Genomic DNA, 25,652 nt, shown 5'->3' with positions numbered 1-25,652 from the left:
GTGTCCGCACTTTCACTTCCAACGATTCAACTGAGAATTGAAAATCGGGAGGGTAAGAGCTACGAAGTTGTTAATGTGTACTAGGTAGTGAACATGTGCAGACTTTCCTCTTGTCATTATTGCCTAAAAAATACAGTATAACAGCCATTTACATAACATGTACGGTATCAGAAATTATAAGTAACCTAGAGCTGATCTAAAGCGCATGGGAGGATGTGTGTAGTTTATATGCAAATACCATGCTATTTTATATAAGGGACTTGAGCATCTGCAGGTTTTGGTATCTGCAGGGGGTCCTGGAACCCACAGGGACAATGAGCCATGACTTCTTTCTCTGCCTTCAAGCAATCTCTATGGTTCCTGTGGCTCACGGTCAGCCAAGCTGCTTCTGCTGACGGTGCCGCAGCAGAAGAGCCGGTGTGGGGTGGGGGTTGAGCCTGTGCCTGGTGTCACCACACGCGTGTTCAGAGCCCAGCTTTGCCATTCGTTCATAAGCTCTTTAGCTTTGGACACTTCCCTACACTTCAGATTCCTTGCTGCCAAAATGGAGGTGGGAATGGTAGTACAGACCTGGAAGCCCTGGAGAGCTTTAATGAGTTGATGTCCCCAAAATGCTTAGCATGGTGCCCGGCACAGCACAGACTTCCATCTTAATGTTAATGTCAAGGGACTTCTATACTGAGTTCTCTTTTCTCTGGGTGATAGCTCTGTGAGGCAGTCATTGAGTTGGAAGTTTCTGGAAGTGGCGATAGAAGTTTCTGGAAGTGGTGATAGTCTCTCCAATCCGGTCCAGTCTGTGGTCCGAGAACCTCCTTCCAGTGTGGCTCCCAGGTAGCTCGTAGCTAGAACTGCACTGGGCAGTGAGATAGCAGGGTGCAGAGGAAATGGACTCCGTTGGGAATTTTGGTAACCAGAAAGGCTGGGTGAGGGAGGCTATATGTCCACTGATATCTTTTGGTCAGGAATACTGCATGCTTTCAAACAGATATTAAATCTTCAGTAAAGCCAAGGGAGGTGACGATTCCAATTTGGAGCAAATAGGAGGGGCAGGGTTGCTCACTGTGCAGGGAAAAACCACACCTTGTTCCCAGTTACACTGAAAAGGGAGATGATGTGGAAACTCAGGTCACTTTTTGTCTTCCGTCACCTGGGTTTCAATTCTTTAATATCTATACCTCCTGGAAATATAATAATAATAATAATAATAATAATAATAATAGTGATAACCATGATAATGAGACAGAGGAGCAACTTTTAGATGAGGTTATCATCTAAAAATGGACCTTAAACCCATACTCAGCTGTTGGCTTCTACAGACTCTTCTCTCAACATCAAATTCTGCTTGAGCGATTATCCTCTATTTAAACATGCCACACTCCCACCTTTTATTACCTCCATTCATCATCTGCAGAATGGCTGGGATTTAAAATTAAGACTCCGGAGAGAGTCATTTGAGCAGGGGTTGTTATTTCTGACGCCCCTTTGCTGCTATCTTTGCACTTGGCTCCTCAGACAGGCTGATTGGTCCTGAGTTTAGGCAATTTAGACTTTGTTCCTCGAAGCCCCTGTTAACAGGTCAGGTGCACATGGATTGTCATTGGAGCTGTCAGGAAGACCATCCTGTTCAGAGGCACATCCCCCCTTACCCAGGGGCAGGGGGAACAGATGTGTCTCCCTGTCTTTCTCCTTTGCCTGATTCCTCTGGCATCAGTCACAGCCTCACTCCACATGGGTCAGGACACTTGCGTGGACAGTGCACAGTAACAGTCAGGATTTTACTCCTAGTCCTAGTCTTTCTTCTTGTTCAGGCCAATTTTAGATCTTTACAGACATTGCACAATTCTCACTTCCATTTCTTACAGAAGAAATCATATCTTTAAGATAAATTGTATATCGGGCACCATTATAGGATGTTGACTATAAAACTGTCCCAGGCCAGAGCAGTGACCCTCCTGTGGCATCCAGAGTGGAGGACTAGGGTGGCCGGTTGAAGGTAATGTTAGTGATGGACAGCAAACTCAAGCTAGGCCAAGTGTACAGGTCAGAGGGCCCAAGGCAGGGCAAGAGTGAGGGTGAAAGTCCAGAGCTGGGGATGGTGTGGAAGTGGGCTCGAACTGGAGCTGGTGGGGAACCAGTGACAGGCCTGCAGGGGGATTACTGAGAGCACATTGAGGCATCTGTAAGCTCACTCTGTAGGTTGATGGGCACCCAGAGATGGGGTGGACGGACGTTTAGTATATGAATCGTCCAGAGAGAATGTAGGCAACACTGTTGTATCCAGGCCCTGTTTATGGCATTTCTGTAGTTGCTGGTGGGAGTAAAGAAAGCTAAGTTGGGCAGAGTAGGGAACCTTTCTTACAGATAACAATTGGGACATCATGAATCCTTTTCAACCCTTTGGAAAGGATTGCTGCTAATTCAGAATTTATAGTCCTTGACCTCAGAATTAGAAGCTAATTCAGGGACACCCCTTGTTTCAGTCTGTGACTCACAGCTGTCCATGACCATCATCAGTGGGATATGCCCTTTGAGTCATTTCTTCTATAAGTAGTGGTGTGAGTTGTGCACCGATTCGTGCACATCCTCTCCCATGTTCCAATGTCTGTCTCCCCTTTGCCAAGACCTGTACAGATTTGATGTGGCAGGTCAGATGAAGGGTGACTGGGACACAGAGCCGGCTAACTTTCCCAGGAAGACTGTGACCCAAGTCTCAGTCACCTGATCAGGTTGCATTACTGCTGCTCTGTTTCTGTTTCTAGGAGTGGAGGGTGTAGCGGTATTGACCAGAGGCTGGTGAACTGGCCTCCGGATCTGCATGCCCCCACTGTCCAGCTAGGCAAGTCCACAGACTGTCCCACCAATTTGCCCAAGGGTCTCCACAGCTTCAATGAACGAAGTCATGTTAACCAAAGCCACAGTCCCCATTTATATACCAGAGAACCAAGACTTGATGAGCTAAGACACATAGGCAACCTTTATAGTCTGTACAGCATCATCTATGGTATCAATAAAAGTTATATAATATTGATAATGCTATTAGAAATTCACCAAGGACATTGTGATAAAGGATCTGAATTGCTGAGTGAGCTTGTAGGCATGTCCTTCTGGAATTGATGGGCTCAGGTATCCGAGGGTTACTTCATAAGAATCAGGTTAAAGAGGCTGGTTTGTTTTATGAATTAATTTTATAAATTTTGAAGTACCATCTCCCTTAGGCTGTGCTAGAGACCTGCTGACTCATGCTCTCTCTGACCTCTCTTTTCCTAGGTCCTCTCAGACCACCCTGCCCCCTTCAGTTATATTTGTCATTAAATACCCTCCTTTCTCCATTTCCTTGCTATATTCACTCTTGGAATGCTAAAACCAAGGAGTTATGAAAACCTCTCTTAATTAATAACACATTTTAAAATTAATGACATTAGTATTTTCGAGTTATCTCACATTTAATTTATATATCATTCTTACCACTAGCAGGGTTTAGAGTGAGGACTGTGGAGGCAGACAGCCCTAGTTTGAATCCTGGTTCCACTACTTATTAACTGTGTAACTTTGCATAAATTACACAGCCTCTCTCCTGAGGTCCAATTCCCTCATATGCAAGTGGAAGCTAGTACCTACCTCATCAGTTTTGGTTTTGGTATATGTATCAGTGCGTGTTAAACGGGGTGGTACATATACAGCATTTAGAACGGGTCTGATGTATGCATAGGAGCTGTGGGAATGTTAGCTGTTGCTCTGAATTCCTGAAAATATCCAGAGCAGCATCTTCATCTGGTTCTAGTGTGTTTCCTGTTCCCACGTGAGGCCAGGTTACTGGGGGAGACTTCCTGTGGGTAGTAAATCGCCTCCATGACATCTGCATCCTTCCCTAGCCTTGCAGATGGGTCCTTTCCTAGCCTTGCAGCCCCTGCCTGTTTCACATCATCTCTAATTTCTCAGGCCCATCACGAGGCCTGTGCACACTGACATGAGTCCAGTCCCTTCTGCCTCGTGATTTCAGGGAACAGGAACAAAAGGACCACCTGAAATGCCTAGATTAGGCCAATTATTTGAGCATTTTATAGGCGCCAGCCAGGAGCAAAGTGGAATCATCTGCATTTCCCTGCCTTTTGTTTCCCTCATGGGTCCCTGGGTAATAGATGCAAATGAAGAGTAAAAAAGCAAAAGGCTAGCGGTGGACGGAGGCAGGAGGTGGGGGAAGGGGCACAGTCAAGTAGCCTGGATAATCCACTGTGGATCAAGGTCCTGGGATAATCAGGAGCTGCCTGGGATGCGATGGCTGTGCGGCTTTCGCAGAGAAGAGAAAGGAATTGGGCTGTATGCTCTGGCTGCAGGGCCTTACCTGTGGACCCTTTGAAAAAACACACAAAAACACAAAAAACAGTTCTTCCCAAACAAAGACACTCAGCTGACCTGACAAAGAGCAGTGCCAGATAAATCCAGAAGGGTCACTTGTCTAATAAAGGAGAAAATAGATTAGGAAAAATGAGAAGCAAAAACAAGGATTTTTCAGACCCGCTTAGCAACGGCTCTGATTATTCTGGACACAGCTGGAACGTGCCGGGACGAGCATGATGGATGTTAGTTCACAAGGTAGCTGTAATTCAGGCTGATGTGGAAGCTGCTGCCGTAACTGTCATGCAGTCCATTAGGGTCCCTGAGTGAGGGCGGCCATTCATCAGGCCCCAGATCAGCCTGCAGTCCCACAGGCTCGCAGCGCCAGTGGCTCCGACCTGACATCGTTTAAGGAGATGCTCATGGAGGCCGTAAACATGATTCGATTCCCATTATCTTCATGTTGCATAGTTGTTGCCATTATTCTTTGAAGACACCAACTTGGATATTAAAAATTTATGATATATATAAAGGTTTGCAGGGAGTGAAAAAAAAAATAGCTGCAGCCAATCAGTCCTTGCCATCCATCAGAGATGTGTGAGCTGTCGGAGGAGCCTGAAGTGGTGTGGAGAGCCCCTCCGCCTGCTGGGCGAGGAGGATGGAGAAAGAACGTCACTGGTCAACAGCTTCTCCCTGGGTCCCCATGCAGAATGGACATTCAAATACTTTTTGTTACGGAGTAAAACAGCACCACTGCAGGAATCGCATAGCCAGTCTTCAATGACGAGCTGATGAAAGGGTGGGCAAGGCCTCCCCATGCAAAGATTAGTAGGAACGTGAATTGAGCAGATGCCTGGGTCCACACATTCGTGTGTCTGGGTGCCTGGGGTACCTCCAGATGAGGGAACCCGATGCTGGGTGGGAGTCCTCTGTCCAGGAGAAAGGCCTCTGCCCGCGCTGCGTGCACACGCAGTCCCGCCATGAGCCCTGCAACTCTGCGATCTGTGCAGCAACCTGGATATTTGCATAGAAACAATTCATAATTTAGAAGTATTCATTGTAGAAGTAGGCAGTTCACAGGGGAGAGAAACAAAACACATCTGAGCCCCCCTGGCTTCTAGAGGAGCAAAGGTTAAGGACTCCATTTAACACATATTTACAGGATCGTTTGTTATGCGGTGCTCGCTGCTGAGCATGGGGCCCCACCCATAATGCATGGTCTCTGCCCTCAAGCAGTGTCCAGTCTGGTAGGGCAGGTCAGACATGAGTCACACCCAGGATGAGTTACCCCAGGAGACCCAGACTGACAGGGACACTATTACCAGGTGAGAGACAGGGAGCAAGGCACCAGATGGGTTCATCTAGGAATGCACTTTCGGGGATGAGACAAAAAAACAGAGGTTAGATTAACCTTTGGTAGGCAAAGGTTGGGTTAGGGAGAAGCAGAGGAGAGAAACACGTGGAACAAAAGGATTCTCGGCCAATTATTGACTTGAGTACAATACCTGCAGTGAGGCTAAGACCCTTGGGTCTAACCACGTGGGAAGGACAGGTGTTGGGCAGAAGCGCATGGGATAGTCAGTGCAGGTCCAGCTGTGAGGCAGGTGTGATCAGAGAGCCCTGGCAGAGACCTGCTGAGACTCAGGTATGAAAACAACTCCTGAGGTTCAGGGGGCAGAACACTTACTTTTGGAGACTGGAGTGCAAGGCAGAATGTCTACTTGCTAGGGTTAAAGGATAGGAACCCATTCATTCATTCACTCATCATTTATGGGGCCCTTATGATATGCCAGGAACTAGATGAGGCTCTAGAGACTTGCAGCTGAGTAGAACACAGTTTCTGCACTCACAGACCTCACAGGTTCCTGGGGAAGGCAAACATAGATGGTCCTAAGACAGTGTGATGGGTGGAATGGTTATAGACAGGGACAGGGGCACAGAAGGAAGGGGTCTTGAATGGCTTCCTAAAAGCGCTGCAGTCGGAACTAAGGCTTAAAGGATGCATACGAATTTTCCAGAAGAGAGGTGGAATCTGGTTTTACCCTCAGAAAATGAGGTAAAGGTCAGGAACTCAGTTGAAGTGACAGGAACTCGGGGACATTAGTCATGAGGACTTGGGCCACCAAGATGAGAATGACTGGGCAGTGGCTCACGTGGGCACAGAGCTACTCTGCAGGCCTCCGTATGTTATTCCAGCCCAGGGAACTTCACTGAGGGGCAGAGAAAATGGGCTGACCCGTGTCACATTCACAACACACTGTAAGGCGGCACCCGGCAGCTGCAGTGTAGCCCTCTCTGAGCCTCCTCAGGAGCATGTGCGTAGGCATGTGACAAGGGGAGGATAGGCCAGGCATGGATATCATAACATGAAATTCTAAGAGTTTTCAGACGTGGTATTCCCCCTGCTTTTATCTTGAATTTTGAAAAAGAAATTCTATTGCTTCTGGTTCAAAAAGTTATTTATAAAGTGTAACATCCCCCCCCAGCCCCACAACTAGTCATCTCTAAACTTATTCCCGCAACGTTGAGATGCACTATTTTTGATGCTCCCAAGTCTGGGAGCGACACCACATGTGTGAGCCGCCATGAGCCGCAGCTGCTGCAGCCTTGGAAGGCTGAGCCTGGAGGCTCTGCAGAGCTCGCCCAGCTCTCCTTCCAGCCAGAACCTTTCCTTGTTTCCAAAAGAAATTCTGGAATCACGGCGACACAGAGGTGCAAACTCCTGTTCACTGCAGGGAGCTGGGAACTCTGAAGCCTGATGGCCTTTAGACCTAAATGGCAATGGCGTTCACCTTTTCTGTGAGTCAGAAACATCTCACTTTTCTGGGGTGGGTGGGTGGAGCTGTGTCTAGAAGGTCCCGCATTGTCCAGAGGAGTCTTCCAGAAGAGAAAGAACGTTGCTCTTGCTGGAATATGCACATGGCACCCAGTCTTTGGCCCAAGGAAGTAGTAGTTTCTTTGAAAGAGCACTAAAGATTGTTGTGGGGAAGAATCAAAATAAAACAGTGAATTAGTGATGATTCACAGGGAGAGAGGGGTGAAGACAAAGTTTGTTTAGGCCAGGGGTTTTCAAAGTAGAGAGGCAATTAGTCTAAGTTGCTCACATAACCTAGTATTTATTCAAATGCTAGGCAAAGCATGAGAATGGATGAATGGCTGTCAGCAAGATGGGGAGATCTCCTTGCAGTTTAATTGAAGACTTTTAATTTTTATTTCTATTTGATAGCAGAAGCAAAGGTGTCTTAGAATAATAGATCAAAAATGCACCTTTGGTCTGACAATCACATTTGTAGTCAAACGTAAAACAGTAGTTTCCCATTTGCTTTTTCCCATGGTGGGCATACATGTCCTAACTTGTTAGGATAAGGCTGTTGAGAATAAGGCACATGGAGAGAGTTAGTTCATTATGATGTAGCTGGACATTTCTTATGTCAGAATGGGTCATTCCAGAACAAAGTCAGACATCAACATGGGTCTCCTGGCCCCAGTAGATCCCAAGAGCTGGGAGTCGGGTAGTCTGCCTGAGATAGGCAATTAGAGAAGGCATCATCCATGAAGAGTCTAAGAACACTAATGAGACCAGATGAACATCGGCCTGCTTTATATGATTACCATGACCGGTGATTCGGAGCATCTTCAGGGCTCAAACACCCCTCCCTGAAGGGGTCATCAGCTCTCTCTGCCCTCCCCGCACCTGGCAGATATGCTATTGTCTGCCAGCCCAAATGGGGCAGATGTAGAAGAAGGCCCTGGCTTCCCTGTAGAAGAGGTTCTAAAATCTTCTAAAATGATTTGACATGGAGGGTAAGGAAGTTCCCTCAGATTTTGTCTACCATTGTCACCAAGTTGCTGCTGTGGAATGATGATGGAACCCACACCTGCAGAGCACTTACTGCGTACCCGGCTGTGGCTCCACCATCCTCCCCTCGGGGAGTTCCCAGTCTAGTGAGAGAGGCAAAAATCCCACCACCCAGCGGCAGGGTGCACCTGTGCCTAGTCCAAGAGAGGGCAGAATGGAGATATGGACTTGGCTCGAGAGGCCCAGGAAGGCCTCTTAGGAACTAGTGTCTAGTAGTTCTTCTAAGATTATTTGTTACACCAGAAACTAAAGATAATTTTTTTGCCCACAAGTAGCTGTTCAAGTCGTTTCTTGAATCTTTAGGGTGAGACCCACCTCAGGGGCCACATCCTTTCTCCTCTTTGTGTTGTGAGCAGGCCACTCCGATGTGGTTAGAGAACGTTCTGAAAACTCTGCCAAGAGCCTCCTCCTGATCCCAGTCGGCACTCTCCTTAGATCAGTAGTTCTCAGCCCCGCTTGAACATTACCATCACCGGAGAGCTTTTTATTAAAACAAACAAACAAACAAACAAACAAACAAACAAAAAACCCACAAAAACACTCTGGGCCAATTACTAAATCAGAATCTTGGAAAGGTGAGGGGAGGTCAGGGACCAACATGTTAGCAAAACAATCAGCCCAGATGATTCTAACATGCAGCCAGTATAGAGAACTACTGCCATACACACATGAGGTTAGTTTAATTTAGTCAGGTAAGAATAATAAAAAATTTGCCTTAAAAATTTTCAGCATGCAAAGGAAGCCACTTTGGAGACAGGTGTGTGAGCGTGTGTGTGCACACCCACTTGGGTGGTCGTGCTGGTCTCCCTGCACACTGTATGTTTTCTGTCTCTGGCGTGCGGTGGAAACACGGCCAGTGGCGCTCCCTGGACCCGGAATCAGGTTGCTTGTCAGAGGCAGACTATGCCCAGGGCCCTGGGAGTTTGCTGCAGAGGCAGGTACATGCCTCAATAAAGAAGCAAGTTTCTGGCTTTCTGTCTCCACTTCCAACCACTCCACACCCCCTCTCCCATTTCTTGCACTGCTGCTTTGCTTAACCTCCTAAATTGTGAGGCTTAATGTGAAATCCGTAGCCTTTTTGAGGAAGCACATTCAAGCCTTAGATTTGTTCTCTTCCTTTAAAAAACATAAAAAGCCCTGTGAGCACCTTACATATAAGTGGAATGAATGTATTTTTCCCACTAATGTTGAAAATATCCCCAGGCATCTGGTGTGTATGAATGTGTATAGAGAGTACATGCATAATAAACATATCCCACCTTATGAATATTTATACACAAGATACATATATATTGAGTGTAGACATACATATGTAAATAGTAGCCCTTGTAAACTATCTGCAAAGTGTGTTTCCAAGCATATGTATTCCAGTGTATCAGGAATATAATAAACCTCCCACCAAGCTTAGCATATTTTGAGGTGGCATTTTCTACAGAGTTGTTTACGGTAGGGTCTAGTTACCATCCTTGTATGGGTTTTTCCCATCACCTAGATGTTTGTTAAGTACTGACTAAAAATAAGGCACCGGCATGGCAGAGTAAGAAAGATAAGAAAGATGTCCCTACCTCCGGAAGGCCTGAGCCTCACACAGTGGCTTCAATTTCAGCTACGAAGAATCTGACATTGTCCTGCCCACCAGCATTTTACTACCTTCTTACACCTGCCCTTCTGTATACTCTCCACATTAACACAGGCCCCCTTTAAGACTGTGAAATCCTCATGGAGCTGCAGACTAGTACTGATGCAGGGAGAAGAAACATCGCTGGTCTCTGTCACATGTAGTCCAATCTTTTAACTGTTTTTATTTTACTCTGATTGGGTGGTGGTGGTGGTGGTGGTGGTGGTGGTGGTGGGGTACCATACAAAGGCACTAAATCCCAGCGATATTGATCAGTCTCAAAAATGAAACCAAAACAGAGCCATCTCTCCCCCTCACAAACTTCTCAAAACCCACATATTACCGCCTATGACATTCCACTTCCAAATTGAATCCACTTCCCACCCTGCCATAAGTAGCAGCAGCCTTTATTGAAAACAAGCTATCCATTCTCGATCGCACCCAACACGGATCCCTTTCTAGAAGGACAGTCCCCGTCCAGCCGAGGAGCTCTGAGTGACACTTGTCAGCGGGAAGATCTCACTCCATTAGGGGAGAAACAGCCCGTGGGCGCTGTCACCGCTGTGCCTCAGACGTGCACTCATTGTTTCCTCCGCCTCAATCCATACATCACAACAGGTAGTTCTCAGCTGCTCCCCTGGTGCCAGACATACATTTTATCTAAAGAGACAGCAGACAGAACTACCTGCTGCTTCCTGTGCAGCTCTCCCTGTGTTTCTCTCCTCTTTCCTACTTCGCTTGGGCTTTTAAAAACCAGCTGGCAGGGAGCCAGGAGCTCATCATTTTAATGCAGTGCAAAATGGAATATGCATAATTATATGCAAGCCATATGTGAGGGAGACAGCTCAGCTGTGAATTTCAGGAGGCCAGGAAAGAGAGAGCAGTTAGGGCTACGATGAGAGGAGAGCAGAGCCGAGTGCAAGTGTCACCCAAATGAGTGATTTAATGAGTGTGCTGCAGACACGCCCCCTTTCACCTACCTCTCCCTTCTCTCCAACTCCAAACCAGCAACCGGTGGAGATTAGAAAGAGAAGACTGTATGCAAGCGGTATTGCTGATGGGTTCTGTTCATGTCTCCATTTACACTTCAGCTTTCTTAATTAACAGCGTAGATCAAAATAACCAGTAACTTTTAATGCAGCTTCTTAATTAAATCTATTTTTTACTGCATTTGATTGAAGAATCATTGTTCTTACGAGATCATTGCTCCTTTCGGATTTTTTATTTAAAAATCGAGGGGAATCAGTTTATCTCTAATAGTATTACAATGCAAAATATAACTATGCAAATTGCTTTTCTTATGGCCTTGCTATCAGAATTTTTTTAAAGTGCATTATCTAGAGATTGCTTAAGCATGCCAAAAAGTTTAAACACATATGTATGTCAGATAATCCTAAATGTACAACCAAAGTCACTGAAAGACTACAGTGGTGGCAATTTCCAACAAAATTATTTACTGTTGGTTTGCTTAATATTTAAAAACGTTAAATATTGCACCACAAGGAATTTGCATGTTCAAACTAAACTATGTGAAGAAAAATAAATCCCAAATTTTGATATCTAAAAGGCATACTGCGTGTTTAAACAAACTTCTTAATGATGTTGTTATTTCTGGATTCCCGTTTGTTTAATGATCTGAGCTGTTATGCTTTTAGCTTTTTTTTTTTCTTCCATTATTTGTAAGTCCCTAAATAGGCCATTATATTTCCCTTCAGGCTAGAGATGAAGATGGACATGCTGAAAATTTCCCCCAGCAGCACTATGCTAAGGAAACTCCAAGGCTTGCCTTCAAGAATAACTGCGAACTACTTGTAAGAATAATATACTTACAACAAGTCTAGAATGTTACTTTAGCACAGTGAAAACAGTTTTTGAAAGGGTTTGTTCATTATTACATAATTTATGAAGTATTATAGTTTTTTTCTGTATAGAGTTCTAAATGCTAATTCTGATATCACTGAATATTAATTATAAGATCTCAAGTTGTTTGCAAATCTTTTATATCTGATTATAGAGCTTGGATGGCCCTGTCTTTATTAGCTTGTTTTGTATAGTAGTTTATAAGCAGCTGTTTGGAGAATGGCTAGTAGAGTTAAAAATAAAGAGAAATGCAGTTGGTACATGGAGCTTGGAAAAAAAAAAACAGTCCCACCCCCCACCCTCCTCCTACTTCCTCATTGTGCACTATTTTAGGAGACGACGTGGTAATATTTTGTTCTGCTAGGAAAGATAGCAGGGTTGACATGCAGTACTCCCCTTAGCATTCAAGTGTTCCTACAGCCTCTTGCCAAACTCAGTCAGGCACTTTCGTCTCTCCTAAGTAGAAGTCAAAGCAGCGACAGGATGCGGGGATGTTTACAAGTCGCGAGAGAGAGGATATCAGCTGTGACAGGGACTCCGTTCCAACGCAGGGTTAATTTGCTGTTCATTTTAGCATTTACAGCGAGACAAGATGAAAAGCAAGCAGGAATGCCTATTATATTTCTATTAAATGAATCTGTTGGGACCTAATGTTCTTGATTAGCTTTTGAAAATGAGTACTCCGCAATGCGTTTTCTGTTTACCTAAAGTAAACAGAGAATGAATTGTCATTTATTTAGAGATTCACATACTGCTTTGGAAAATGAAGCTTTATGAGGGATCGAGCTATGTTGTCCCAAAATGTTCTTTTCTTTTCAGTTGCATTAAAGCAAAACATTTGCTCCCACTAAATGCAAACGCTGAAAGAGAATGAGGATGCCCAGTTGTTACATTTCGAGGTAGTCTCATTTCTGTGTAGTTTTTTGGCAGAACACAGTGCCGCCCTGCCAGGTCTCAGCATTAGGAAATCCCACATGTAACAGTGTTTGGACTTAGCTCTGATACCAAGTATTCATTAAAAACAAAGTGTCCAAAGAGCAGGAGAAGAGAGAAAAATACAGTTTTTACCCAGTCCAGCCGCAGTAGTTAGATGTTGACAGCAAGAAACTCCTTTCCCAGCTCCACCGTCTGCGCGGTTACAATAGCACCACTCATTCTCTGCGTGGAGCCCCTTGACCAGCCAATCCACAGGCAAATTTGCTGCTTGTAAATTCAGTTTTTCCCCTGAAAATTGAGCTACCTTGTATTTTATCTTAGGGCTCTTAAGCTTCCAGGCCTGCTAGCATTACCTCTTTGGGGGAAACCCTTTACATTCGGTTCCGTTTTAATGTTATCCAGCAGGAAACCAGAGGGGCCATGTAGGCTGTTTTGGTATCAGAATGCTTTTGGGAGTCACTTACTACTTTTTGGATAAATTGTTACAAGTGCTATGCCCTGTTTGTTTTTTTTTCTTTTCTATTTACTAGAAAAATTAATGTGCCCAAGTCTTGGTTGTGGTCATTGTATACTAGAGGAAAAGTAAAACGTACGTGTGAAGTGTTCTTCAGCTATCTTTAGAGAAAATATACGTTTAGTCCTTGCTGTGCTTAAGCACAACATTGTGTTGGCAGTAGTTTTGAGAGGTTGGTACAATCTTAGTTCTTCTAAGCCACTGTTAGAAATGTTTTATTTTTGGTCAGCATATGATAAAAGAAAAAGGAGAAGAAACAGAAAAAATAACCCCAAGTAAGCTTATGTCTCCAAGGAGAAATCAATTTTTTTTTTCAGCTGCAAGAGAAGCAATGGTTTTTGGCTGGTTATGAAGCCCTGAGAAGCTTTGCTTCTATATGAAAGAGACCTGTTCATTATTCAGAAAGAAATAGGAAGTCCTTGGAGTTTTCTTAGTGCAGCTCAGAGCAAATTTGTAAAGAATTCACGAGAGGAGATTGCAGGCTCATTCCAAAGCGCTTTCTTAGCTTACGGCTGGTTCTGCCACCGTGCATGGTTCCTGGCAGTAAGAGCAGTGGGCAGTTTACAAAGTGGGGGCGTCCTGGGGGTGCCCATGGCTCTTGGGAGAAAGCATTGAGGGCACAGGTTCCTCCTAGGCTCCCAGGTGATCAGGAGCTCGTGGCTGGAAGGCTCACCCTCTGGGCCACAGGTGTTGACAGAAAGTGCCCTGGCCAGGTAGCCTCCGACTCTGTTACTGACTCTCGATTGTCTCTGACCTCCACCCACACCCCCAGCCTCTGCTTCTCGGGAGGGAGAGGAATATGAAGGAACCCAAACAAAAGCAGAATAAGATCAAATGCTGGGACATACAAGTGTATGCCATCAGCAGGCACCGACAAAGAGAGCACTGGCTGGTAGGAAAGTCTGCTCTGCAGCTGTAGATTTCCCGTAGGGCATTGATATTCCTGTTTAAATCCCAAACTGTGATATGTGCCCTCACACTTAAGGTCTGGCACGGATGACTATTTAGCCCGGTGGCCAAGGCTCTCTGTTGCTTTTTATTAATTTTGAAAATACAAGGCTGTCAAGGTGAATGACATCAGATAACACTCAAGTACTGTATTCAGGGTGGCCCCATCTTCCTTCTCATAGATAGGTGTACACACACACACACACACACACACACACACACACACACACACCAGGGTATTTTGCTGGCATATCTAAATTTATGACCAAGGCAAATAACTTTCAATAAAAGAAACTGTAAGAAATTCACCTCACATTAACATCACAGCAGCATGGGAGCCCAGAAGAGGAAATATTTAGAGCCACGCACGGGTGACTAGTCTTTGCCCCAAATTTCAACACCAGTGTTGGTCCCTTTACCATTATTGCCGCATTCTTTTGGGACTAGTAGGCCTTCTCATTTCCTCGATGGAAATGCTCATATCGATGGTGGGAGGTGGAGGAAGAGCTAGAGAGAAGGACCTTAATCATATATGAGCTCACAACCTCCTCATCAGCCGGTACTTTCTCAGTCCCTGAGAGCCAGCTGGGAGTAAGACCTTGCAGAGTTACAACATTAGCAGGGTCCTTGGAGGGAGAGGACCTGCAACTAGAAGAAAAATGTTGAAAGGGTTTGGGGGAAGGAATGGAAGGCAATTGAGCCTATTCGGTAAGTGTTTCGGGCCAGTCCAGAGAACATCACTGCATTCAGGAAGAAGGTCAAACTATAGTCAAAGAACAGCAGCAACGATGTAGTGTAATTTGGTTGGAAAGAAAGCAGGTTTAGGAAGTCTGAAAGGGGACGTAAGAGAAAGGAAACTTGGTGGGGGGCGGGGGGCGGGGGGGGGGCGCAGAATCAGCCTGTCTTCCTCAGTTTCGGATTCCCAAGACATTATCCAAAGTCCGACTCCCTTGGCATTTCCTAAGGCTGCGAGGGATGGGGGTTTACAGAGGGAGAGGGAGGGACCCACAGCTGGGAGGTGAATAAAAATAGCATGGGGAAGAATTCTTTCTGGTCACTTATAGTGCCAGTGTGGGGAGAAGATAAAAAACTATTTTAGTTTGGTGGCCTTCTGGACATGTTGGGAGATGTTGGGGAGGAGAGATGCTTAGGCAGTTCAGGGGGCTGGTTTCCATCTCATTTCCTTGTGCAGGCAGACTAGTAGATGACAAGAACTGGACCTAGTCCTTCATCAGCACTGCGAACACAGACAGCTCTGTAGTAATACAGGGTCCAGTTAACAAGATGTTATGTAGCATCTTCTGTGTATAAGGCGCTATACCAGACGGTGCTTGTGGGGCACACAAAATAGAAAAAGGCACAGTCCCTGCCCTGAAGGAGCGTACAGTTCATTAGGAAGATCAGGCTAAACAGTGTTATAGTCATCAGGAATGTGGAATCTCAGGTCTTTCTGAAAGTTAGAATTTGGCCCCAGCTAGACTTTAATTTACGCTACGTCACTCTGACGGTATAGCGTAAGGATCATGGGCACAAAGGCTTAACATTTATGGTGCCGCATCTGGCATCAAATCACATTGGATCTGTTTCCCCCTTGGACTTCTCTGAGCTTCAGATCTTCATCTGTTCAATGTAATAATAAATGGTAGGAACCTCAGAGGGCGTTGTAAGGATTGAAAGTGATGACATACTTACAGTGCCTGGTACACAGTAACATATTAGCTGCGATTATTATGATTCTTCTTATTCTCATGATTGTTATCATTACACAGTGTGCTGTGCCCCAGGAGAGCACCCGCAAAGCTCTGGAGTCCACAGGAGGAAGAGATTACTTCCATATGCGGTAATTAGAGACTTACCAAAGGGGATAACTTTGATCCAGGCCTTACATGGGTTGGATTTTGATAGTCGGAGCAGGGGTATGAGGGGAGAGGGATTCCAGGCAGAGGGAAATAACATGGGCAAAGGCAAGGAGGTGGGAAAGTACAGGCCAGGTGACCCACACCTCAGTTGGCATCTAAGTTGGCTGGAGGGTGGAATACCTGAAGGATAAGGGGTGAGCTGGCAGGCGGTCCATTTGCAGAGATGTCAGTAACTGACCCCAACCTAGCAAGTCTGAACATAAGTAGTTGTACTTCATGGAAACTCCTAGTACTTCTGTGGATTAAAAAAAATTATTACAGAATATTTCCAACATACACAAAAGTAGAATAGACCGTCATATGGTGAAGCCCATATACCTGTCTTTCAGCTCCAACAATGATCAATTCTTAATCTTGCTTCATCTATCCCTTTACCCTCAACCCAACCTCCCTACCCCCTTTTATTTTGCTGGAGTATGGCGAAGCCAATCTATTTGTTTGCTTGTTCTTCTGTAAACACTTTAGCACCCCACTTCTCTGTCTGGAAATAATTCATTGGGGAATTGGAGCTTTGGGACAATGTATACATAAAACAAAGTTGGTTACCCAGTTTTTTTCTCCCTCCCTGCTCAGCACAACCTTGTGAGGCTTGGACAGTCAGATCCAGTTAGAAAAGCCCTTATGTTGAAAAACATGCCACAGTGCCAGTGAACACTTGAGTCTTCTTTACTCTCAGGCCCCTGGTTCTAAATGCATTTATTTAAAAGCTAGAGGCCCGGTGCACGACATTCATGCACTGGGCGGGGGCGGGAGGGGGTGTCCCTCAGCCGGGCCTGCTCCCTCTCTCAGTCCAGGACCCCTCATGGGATAGCCAGCAGGTGGACATCCCCCAAGGGGTCCTTAGGGCTGCCGCCACTGCTGCTGCACTCGCCAGCCGTGAGCCAGCTTCTGGGGCGCTTCTCTGTGGGAGCGCACTGACCACCAGGGGGCAGCTCCTGCATTGAGCATCTTTCCCCTGGTGGTCGTTCCACTGTTTGGTTGATTTGCATATTAGCCTTTTATTATATAGGATAAGAGCAGCTCTCTTTGCAGCCCAGCCCAGCCTTATGCAGCCATGAGGAGAAATTATGGATTGCTGTCCCATCCTAGCAGTTGTTAGGACTCCCCTGCTAGTGCATGGGGACATAATGCAAACCCCCAAAAGGTGATAGAAACTGCCACATTTCACCTGAACTTGATAAGCTTTTCAAAGTGGGCACAATTAACCAACGCCCCCCCCCCCCCCTTTACAGGCAGCCAGATTCATGTCCCAGCTCAACTTGAATTTGTACAGTTTCTTTGATGTTGCCGCTGAGCAGCACAGGCACCACGAATTCATATTCCTGGTGACACACTCAGCCTCCCATCATAAAATAAAGTATCATATGACGTATGCATATATATAGTACTCTGTGCACCAGTTCCCTGACAGAGTCATAGTGAGAGCCCCCAAAGTGTAAAGTGACCCAGAAAAACCCGGAGTTGGTTGCTGTCTAGAGAGCGTTGGCCTAGCCCACCGTTTTTCCTCCCGCCCTCTGGTTCCCTTTAGTGGGGGGCTATTGTGCACCTCCAGTGTTTTGAACTATGTGTGAGAAAAATAAAACTTTTTAGAAAGACACGGATCGACATGAGATTGAGCCAGGGCATGCCCAATCAAGGTAGCACAGTGTGCCCCCCAGCAACACCATCTAGGCTTTAGCCCAGGTAGAGGGGTGGAGTCTGCTAGAGCCGTCCTGTCACCTGCTCATTCCTCGGCTTCCATCTGTGCCTTGCTTCACCTCACTTCCCAGCTGGGTCTGCTGCTTCTCTCTCTTTCTTTTCAGCCTCTTGGCTCTCATGGTAGCTATGGTCTCATGGTTCCAGAGCCTTCTTGTCCTATATAAACACCCTCTGTACCACACTAGACCATCTTGCCTTCACTTCCCACCCATGCAAACTCACTTTTAACTCATTATTTTTAGTGTATTTGGGGGAGAAGCCACCTGGGGGAGGGCTAGAGTTCCCCAACCTCTTCCCCGGTCAAAGGACTTTTCTTAGGGCCAGGGAGCCTGATTTGCTTGGCGATCCTTGGCTCCTGGCAAGCTCCCTTTTCCAAGGCATGGAGATCTTTGCCTTTCTAGTTGCAGGGCCATTGCACAAAAGTATCAGAGGCATAGTGGTTTGGGCTTCATGCTGGCTTCTCACACAGTACACTGCAGTGGTTCTTAGAGCCAGAGAGAGGTGTCAGGGACCATGTGTTCTTCAAGGGAGACCCTGTGGTGTGGTGGGTAAGCATGGGCGCTCGATCCTAGCTCTGCAGATATACCAGTTTGCAACCCGAGCACGTTTCTTATCTGCTCTGAGCCCAGTGTCTTTATCAATAAAATGAGGATAAATTACAGTACCTACCTCCTGGGGTCGTTTTGAAGAGTAAGCGAGATCATGTCTATGAAGGACTTAGTATGCCTGGCATGCAATGAAAGTTTAATAAGCAGTAGTCTTATTACTAATAAATGGAGCTAGAAGGTGGCATTAGTCTATTTGTGATCTTAGGCAGGTGCTGGGAGTACTTGCCTTTATTCTGTAACTAGAGTCTCTTCCTAATTGGTTTGGATAGAAGCCCATATGCAATATTTTAATTTAGAACAAAGAGCTTCAGAGAAACCCCTGACCATCCACCAAGTTGCCTGTTTATGCTGAGGGTACAAGAGATGCTGTTGACTGCATAGTAGATGTTGCTGATTTGTGAGGTACTGTGATGCTGGAATACTTTTCAAGAAAAATACAAAAATTCCAAGAAATAGTATGGTATTGTAGTGAAGAACTTGGACTCCTGAGCCTGGCTGTTTGGTTCAAATTCAGGAATCTCTACCACTCCACCCACTGACCATGAGACTTTGGGCAAGTCACTGAATCTCTCTGTGTCCATGTCTTTATCTATAAAATGAGGACAGTTTTACCTATCTGATAGGATTGGTATGAGGTCTAAATGAATGAATACCCATAGGTACTTAGAATGGTATTTGGCAAACAGTTGGCACTCAATAACCGTTGCGATTATGATTATAATTATTTCTTCTAAGGTTGCTTACTTTCAAGCATATTATAGATTACTATTTGGCCAAATTTTCTAGCAATAGATTATCTGAAAGTCTCGAGTAGGCATATTTACATGCAAACGCCACAGAATTTTCTTGTGTACAGTGAGAGGGACAAGATACATTATGCAGATAATTCTTTGAGCTGAGGCTTTTATATATACACTAGAGGCCCAGTGCATGAAATTCATGCACTGGGGGGTGGAGGGGGGTGGAGGCAGCCTGCCTGTGCCTTCTCACAGTGCAGGAGCCCCATGATCAATCACCCCAAAGAGGTAGGCCCCACCCACACATCCAGGGCTCCTTGATGGATTGCCCCAAAGAGGTAGGCCGGAGCCGGGGGATCCCTGGCCTTGCTGCGTGGAGCGTCAAGCCCCTGCCCACCCGCACACACCCGCTGTGCATGCAGCCTCCTGGCACTCACTTGTTATGGCATGAGGGCATCACGGCGTGAGGGCATCACAACCACATAGGCTTTTATTAACAGGATAAAACTCTCAAGGAAGACTCTCTACATCAGGGGTCCTCACACTATGGCCCGTGGGCCACATGCAAATACAAATATTGTATTTGTTCCCGTTTTGTTTTTTTTACTTCAAAATAAGATATGTGCAGTGCGCATAGGAATTTGTTCATAGTGTTTTTTTTAAACTATAGTCCGGCCCTCCAACGGTCTGAGGGACAGTGAACTGGCCCCCTGTTTAAAAAGTTTGAGGACCCCTGCTCTACATGATCCAAGAACTCTTCATCTTACCCTACCATTTAATAGTACAATTTTTAATCTTAGAAATATGTAACTAAGAAAAAAAATGCAAAGGAAAGGAAAAAATGTAATTTACACATGGAAGTATCTACAATAGCAAAGGGTTGTGCATCTGATCAGCCTGTGAAGGGAAGGAGGCGGGAAACCATCTTTTACGGGATGCCTCCAACGGGCCAGCACTGTGCAGTCTTTGCGGCCCTTTTTAGATTCTTTATTCTCCATAACTTTGCTAAGTTGATAGATATTGCTATTTCCATTTTACAGATGGGAAATAAAATTCAGAGGTGCTACTCTTTGCTCTGGAGGAGGGAGGATAGGGTCATAGAGCTGAGGCTTGACCCACATCTCTGGCCTGTACTTAGGACAAGACAGACCCACTGCCACCAACCAGGTGCTATACAGTGTTCCATCTCAGGGCTAGAGAAGGGATTCAATCTATGTTTTGGGGAATGAATGAACCAAGAAGTTAATTCAGAATCACATTTTCTAGCTTCCTTATAGTAACAATTCATTTGTAGAATTATGAAGCCAGAGAGAATATCGGTGGGAATATTAGGAAGGGGAATTTATTCAGAAAGGCATGTCAGTGTTTGAGGATTCCCAATGCATAATACATTGAGGGGAAAGGAATAAAAATATATGGTTTAACTTGATAGACTATAGAAAACATACTTTTCAATGTGATATAAGCTTTTGAGTGTATTATTTTTATCTGACAACAATTGATCATGTATGATAAGTGCTAATTCTTCTCTTGAAGATTTTGATTTCTTTTTGTAATGAGTAAGGTCATTTTTAAAAGGCTTGGGCTCTTTTGATTTGTTGCCGTTGTATTCTGCAACTGAGTGCACTGATCTGTTATCTTGGAGGATTCTAGCCATCAAGTAGCATGCTGGAGTCAGGTGTCAATCACACTTCCTCTCATTGTTTTAATTGCTAAATCTGAACAGCTACCTAAAATACCAAAGAGAATTCGCCTTTGATGGCTTCATGGAAACTCTAGGTCATATATCAAGCAAAACCAGAAAATCAGATAGGATATCAATTATCAATATAAAATTGTGCAAGTAACCAGCCAGAGCTAATATTAATCATATTCAGTCATGTGCTTGATTTATGGCTAGAAGAACAAGCTAATGGAAGTCTCTTGGGAGACAAAGGGAAAGGGTATAAAAAACATTTGGAGTTGAGATGAATGACATATGTGAGTAATAAAGGCGACAAGAAATTGGAGATGGGGGTGTGGAGATGGGGGCTAGTGAGAGGGAACTTTAAAAGGGAAGTAGGAAGATAGAAGCCCATGGTTAAGCTGCAAAGTGAGCAGATTCAGGCAAACCAGAGTCTTTAAAATAATGTACTTTCTCAATTGCATTTGGCTTGATGTTTCTTTAATGATCATGTTTTTTGTACGCTTCCTGCTCCTCTGGTCTGAGGTGTCAGGCTTTCCTGGAGGGCCTTTTCCTAGCTACTCCTCCCTCCTGCATGGCCACAAATAACCAGGAGTTGAGACACCTTTTACTTCCAGATGAGGCTCCCTCTGGCTGAGGGATCTGTGGGGCAGGAGCTTTCTTGTCCTCGCTGTGCCCCTGAGGATCATGCGTGCCCACACCATATTTCATGGAGTCTAAGAGGCACTTTTCCTTTAAAACATTTTAGCATCTCAGAAATGGGATTGCATATTATCATTGATTGCATAGTACAAATGAGAAAAACATTTTTAATTGGCTGGGTTTTTCCCGGGTGGTAGAGAAGAATGGCATCTTAATCAATGGTGATATAGATGTAATGAACTGTGGAGGTAGGTGCTCAGTTGAATGAATGTATGCAATAATGTATTCCCCTGGTTCTAGTTCAGATAAAAAGGAGATGCTTACGGATGGTTCTGGATTGTGCATCAGCCACTGACAAGGTGGAGCGGAGGGTTGGCCTGTGGTTGTCCTGGCTGAGCATGTTGCTGCTGTGTGTATACTTACCCTTCAGTGGAGCTGGTAGATAGATGGCTTTGCTCATTCTTTCAAGTGATAGGTTGAATCAGTTAAGACGTACCCCAGAGAAGCCAGTTTTAAAATAATAAGCAGTGCTTTTGTCTTCATTATCCAGAAAGTGCTTAATGTTCCACTTTGGATTGCATATCTATGAATATTTCTCTTGAATTTCACGAAGATGCCTTGGTAGAGGAGCAATGATTTCCTTCTCTCAACAGAACAAACTGTAGATTTCATTGGGACAAAATAACTGCTTTTAATAAATTAGAATGTCCCTATTCATTATTCTCACCATTACCATCATCTCTGAGGTTCCCAACTGATAGAAGACAAGTACACGTGGGTGCGTTTCCTACTCTTCAAATTTTAGAATCCACACTCAAAATGTCAACTTGTATAGGTAAAGTCATACCCTAAGCTTATTATGTGAAATCCTCTGCTGTTCCTTAGTGTTCAGATCTCAATATAGTTTGGTTTCCTTTGAATGGAAAATTTGAATCTGACTCTGATGTTGCAGCAGGATCTGTTTTACACTTCTTTGTGTGAACAGGTCAGGAAAAACCACAGGGATATTCCTAAGTGTCAATGCCTGAGATGGGAAGGGAGGCAGTGTAAATACCAAGCATGTGCTAGGATAAGGCCTTTATATAAAAGATATTCGCATTATTAGGATATATGAAATACTTTGAGGCATTCATTATGTAGCCATTTAAACAAGTGGTGATTTTAACTTCTAAATTGTTTGATAAATGTGTAAGGAGACTCTCAGGGAACTAAACACCATTTGTGGCTTAGATAAATATTTATATATTTGCCAGGTAGCTTAAATTTTGAAAATATGCAATATCATTGCATATATACACACATAAAATACAATATCTGAAGGCAAATTTATATGTCGTATTTAGAAATATGGCTGGGTATAATAAAGGAAAATGAAAGTAGAGCATTAAAAGTGCTTATCAGCCTATGGTAGTGACATCTCAATCACTGATGCAGTATTTTTTCTATAATAATGTGATGTTTACATATGAGTATATAAAAGTAAATAACATGGAAAAAGACAGTTGTAATGAAATTTTTATTTTCATTTTTCCTTAGCATTTTGATTTTTAAACACTGTTCTGTCATCAAATCAGCCGAGTTGAAAATTGAGTTGCATCGATGGAGACAGCCAATTTTGATCATTCAGCCCCCAAAAGACCTTTTCTTGAGGCATATTTCCTCCCTGGTTTATTGGGTCTGAATAGTTTTTTATATCTCTAATTTATTCTTTTGTATACACCGCATGAAGATAATGTCTATAAAGATTTAAAACTGATTTTTAAAATCTGGGTATTTGGTGTCATGGACACATCTCAGAAAGTGGAATGAATATGAGGCTGGGTGCCTGCCCCAGGGTTTGAAAACATTGGTCTTTCAGTCTGCCCAGTGCTGTTCTGTTCTACAGAGTCAGTTGCAGTGCAAACAAAGTATGAAATGTGGGCCCTTCTCATAAGTTTGCAAGCAAACTCTGCTTATAGGAATTCCAGTGTAAAGTACCGGATGGGGTGGGGTGGGGTGGTGATTAGAGAATAGAAATACATATTAAAGTGGTCTATGTGCAATAAGGAAGTAAGGGCCCTTTAATGGGGAAGAGATGGCAGCTGGAGCCATCAGGAATAGATTCGTAGAGGAGGTGGCGTCTGGGCTGGTCCTTGGAGGGTTGGTGGGGAATGGCAGGGTACCCCTGGGGGGACTGATGGGGAGGGAGAGGAGCAGCCAGTACACGGCGGGGCCAGTAGAGAGACCGCTTGGACTGGCATCACTTTAACAGTGGTGAGAATAGCAGTGACTTGGTAGGTGGTGGTCAGATAATAAAAACAGTGAGAACTAAGCAATTAATTTTACATTTAGTGTTTCGGGCTAAGGGGATCTATATTAGGTGCCCGAGCCGGAGAGCACTGTTATGAAAGCAGTACTTTCACAGGTTGGCAGCAGGGAGCCTTCTGGAAGGCGGCTGAAACAGTCCAGGCACACCATCATGAGGACAGAGGCTTCTCACAGCTGGGAAGGCGGGGACGAGACTGCAGACGATTGTCCAAAAATATTGATCGTCAAGTTCTCATGGCCATGTGATATAAATAACCGGCCAAGATTTCATCTTAAGGCAATTTGTTTGTAAATTTAGATTTTGGACAACAGTCTTAATTGAGCAGCTAGTTGTGTGCAATGAGAAAAACAGGGTCAATGTAGAAGCAAGCAACTGAAGCTCAAAATCTTTCTGATCCAGAACGACTCGGGAATCAGTATGATTTAAACTGTAAAATATAAAGTAGGGTAAAAAAGTTTCTTAAATTTGGATAATTTAACGAGGAATGGAATCTCCCTTTACAAGAATGCCATCACCCCTGCCCCCTGAAAACAGCACAAGGGAGGCAGTGTAGTATGTGGGCCCTGGAATCATGCTGGCCTGGTCCACTTCCTGGCTATGTGGTTACTAGCTTTGTGGCCTTGGGAAGGCCCGTTTCTGCATCTCTAAGACAGAAATAATAGCTGTATACACCATTGAGAGTTCCTGAAAAAGCTAAAGGAGATACTTCATATACAGTGAGTGGCATATAATGAGCACTCAATAAAACGTAACAAAGGGAATCAATCTCTTTTTTTGTACTCAACTTTTTTTCATAGTTTATTTTTTTCCTTATTGATTAAGGTATTACATATGTGTCCTTGTTCCCTTATTGCCACCCTCCCATCCCCCAGCTCATGCCCTCACCCCCCTAGTGTCTGTGTCCATTGGTTATGCTTATAAGCATGCATACAAGTCCTTTGGTTGATCTCTCCCCCTTCTCCCCACCCTCCCCTGCCTTCCCTCTGAGGTTTGACTGTCTGATCGATTCCTCTCTGTCTCTGGATCTGTCTTTGTTCATCAGTTTATGTTATTCATTATATTCCACAAATGAGTGAGATCATGTGATATTTATCTTTCTCTGACTGACTTATTTCACTTAGCATAATGCTCTCCAGGTCCATCCATGCTGTTGTGAATGGTAGGAGTTCCTTCCTTTTTACAGAAGAGTAGTATTCCATTGTGTAGATGTACCACAGTTTTATAATCCTCTCATCTGCTGATGGGCACGTAGGCTGTTTCCAAATCTTAGCTATTGTAAATTGTGCTGCTATGAACAAAGGGGTGCATATATCCTTTCTGATTGGTGTTTCTTGGAATATATTCCTAGAAGTGGGATCACTGGGTCAAATGGGAGTTCCATTTTTTAGTTTTTTGAGGAAACTCCATGTTGTTCTCCATAGTGGCTACACCAGTCTGCATTCCCACCAGCAGTGCAGGAGGGTTCCTTTTTCTCCACATCCTTGCCAGCACTTGTTGTTTGTTGATTTGTTGATGATAGCCATTCTGACAGGTCTGAGATGGTACCTCATTGTTGTTTTGATTTGCATCTCTTGGATGATTAGTGACTTTGAGTATGTTTTCATATGTCTCTTGACCTTCTGTATGTCCTCTTTCAAAAAGGGTCTATTTAGGTCCTTTGCCCATTTTTGATTGGATTGTTTATCTTCCTTTTGTTATGTTGTATGAGTTTCCTTTGTACTCAACTTTTAAGAGAAAGAAGGAAATGTCAATAAGTGACTCATATGAGTATTCAGAATCCTTGTCTTATCAAAAGGAAGAGAAAAAGCTTATAATATACTAGAAGCCCAGTGCATGAAATTCATGCACTGGGGGGGGGGGGGTGTTGTCCCTCAGCCCAGCCTGCACCCTCTCCAATCTGGGACCCCTCAGGGGATGTCCGACTGCCGGTTTAGGCCCAATCCCACAGGGCAGTTGGACATCCCTCTCACAATTCAGGACCGCTGG

General features: G+C 44.5%; 1 protein-coding gene across 2 annotated transcripts in view; it reads left to right on the top strand.

Annotated features, from left to right (window-relative positions):
* Positions 1-25,652, top strand: part of LOC118660448 (sine oculis binding protein homolog) — a 160,430-nt gene that overhangs the window by 80,908 nt on the left and 53,870 nt on the right. Inside the window, exon 5 of one of the 2 annotated variants that reach the window (XM_036317902.1) lies at positions 11,528-11,623. The exons of the other annotated variant lie outside the window; for it this stretch is intronic. Coding sequence (XP_036173795.1) covers positions 11,528-11,623 — 96 coding nt within the window. The remainder of the gene's footprint in view (positions 1-11,527; positions 11,624-25,652) is intronic. 2 annotated transcript variants of the gene reach the window in all.

Source organism: Myotis myotis, unplaced genomic scaffold (assembly GCF_014108235.1).
Source record: "Myotis myotis isolate mMyoMyo1 unplaced genomic scaffold, mMyoMyo1.p scaffold_m19_p_7, whole genome shotgun sequence".
Classification (NCBI taxonomy): domain Eukaryota; kingdom Metazoa; phylum Chordata; class Mammalia; order Chiroptera; family Vespertilionidae; genus Myotis; species Myotis myotis.
The sequence above is the reverse complement of the archived record's forward strand: the minus strand, read 5'-3'. Positions and strand labels throughout refer to the sequence as shown.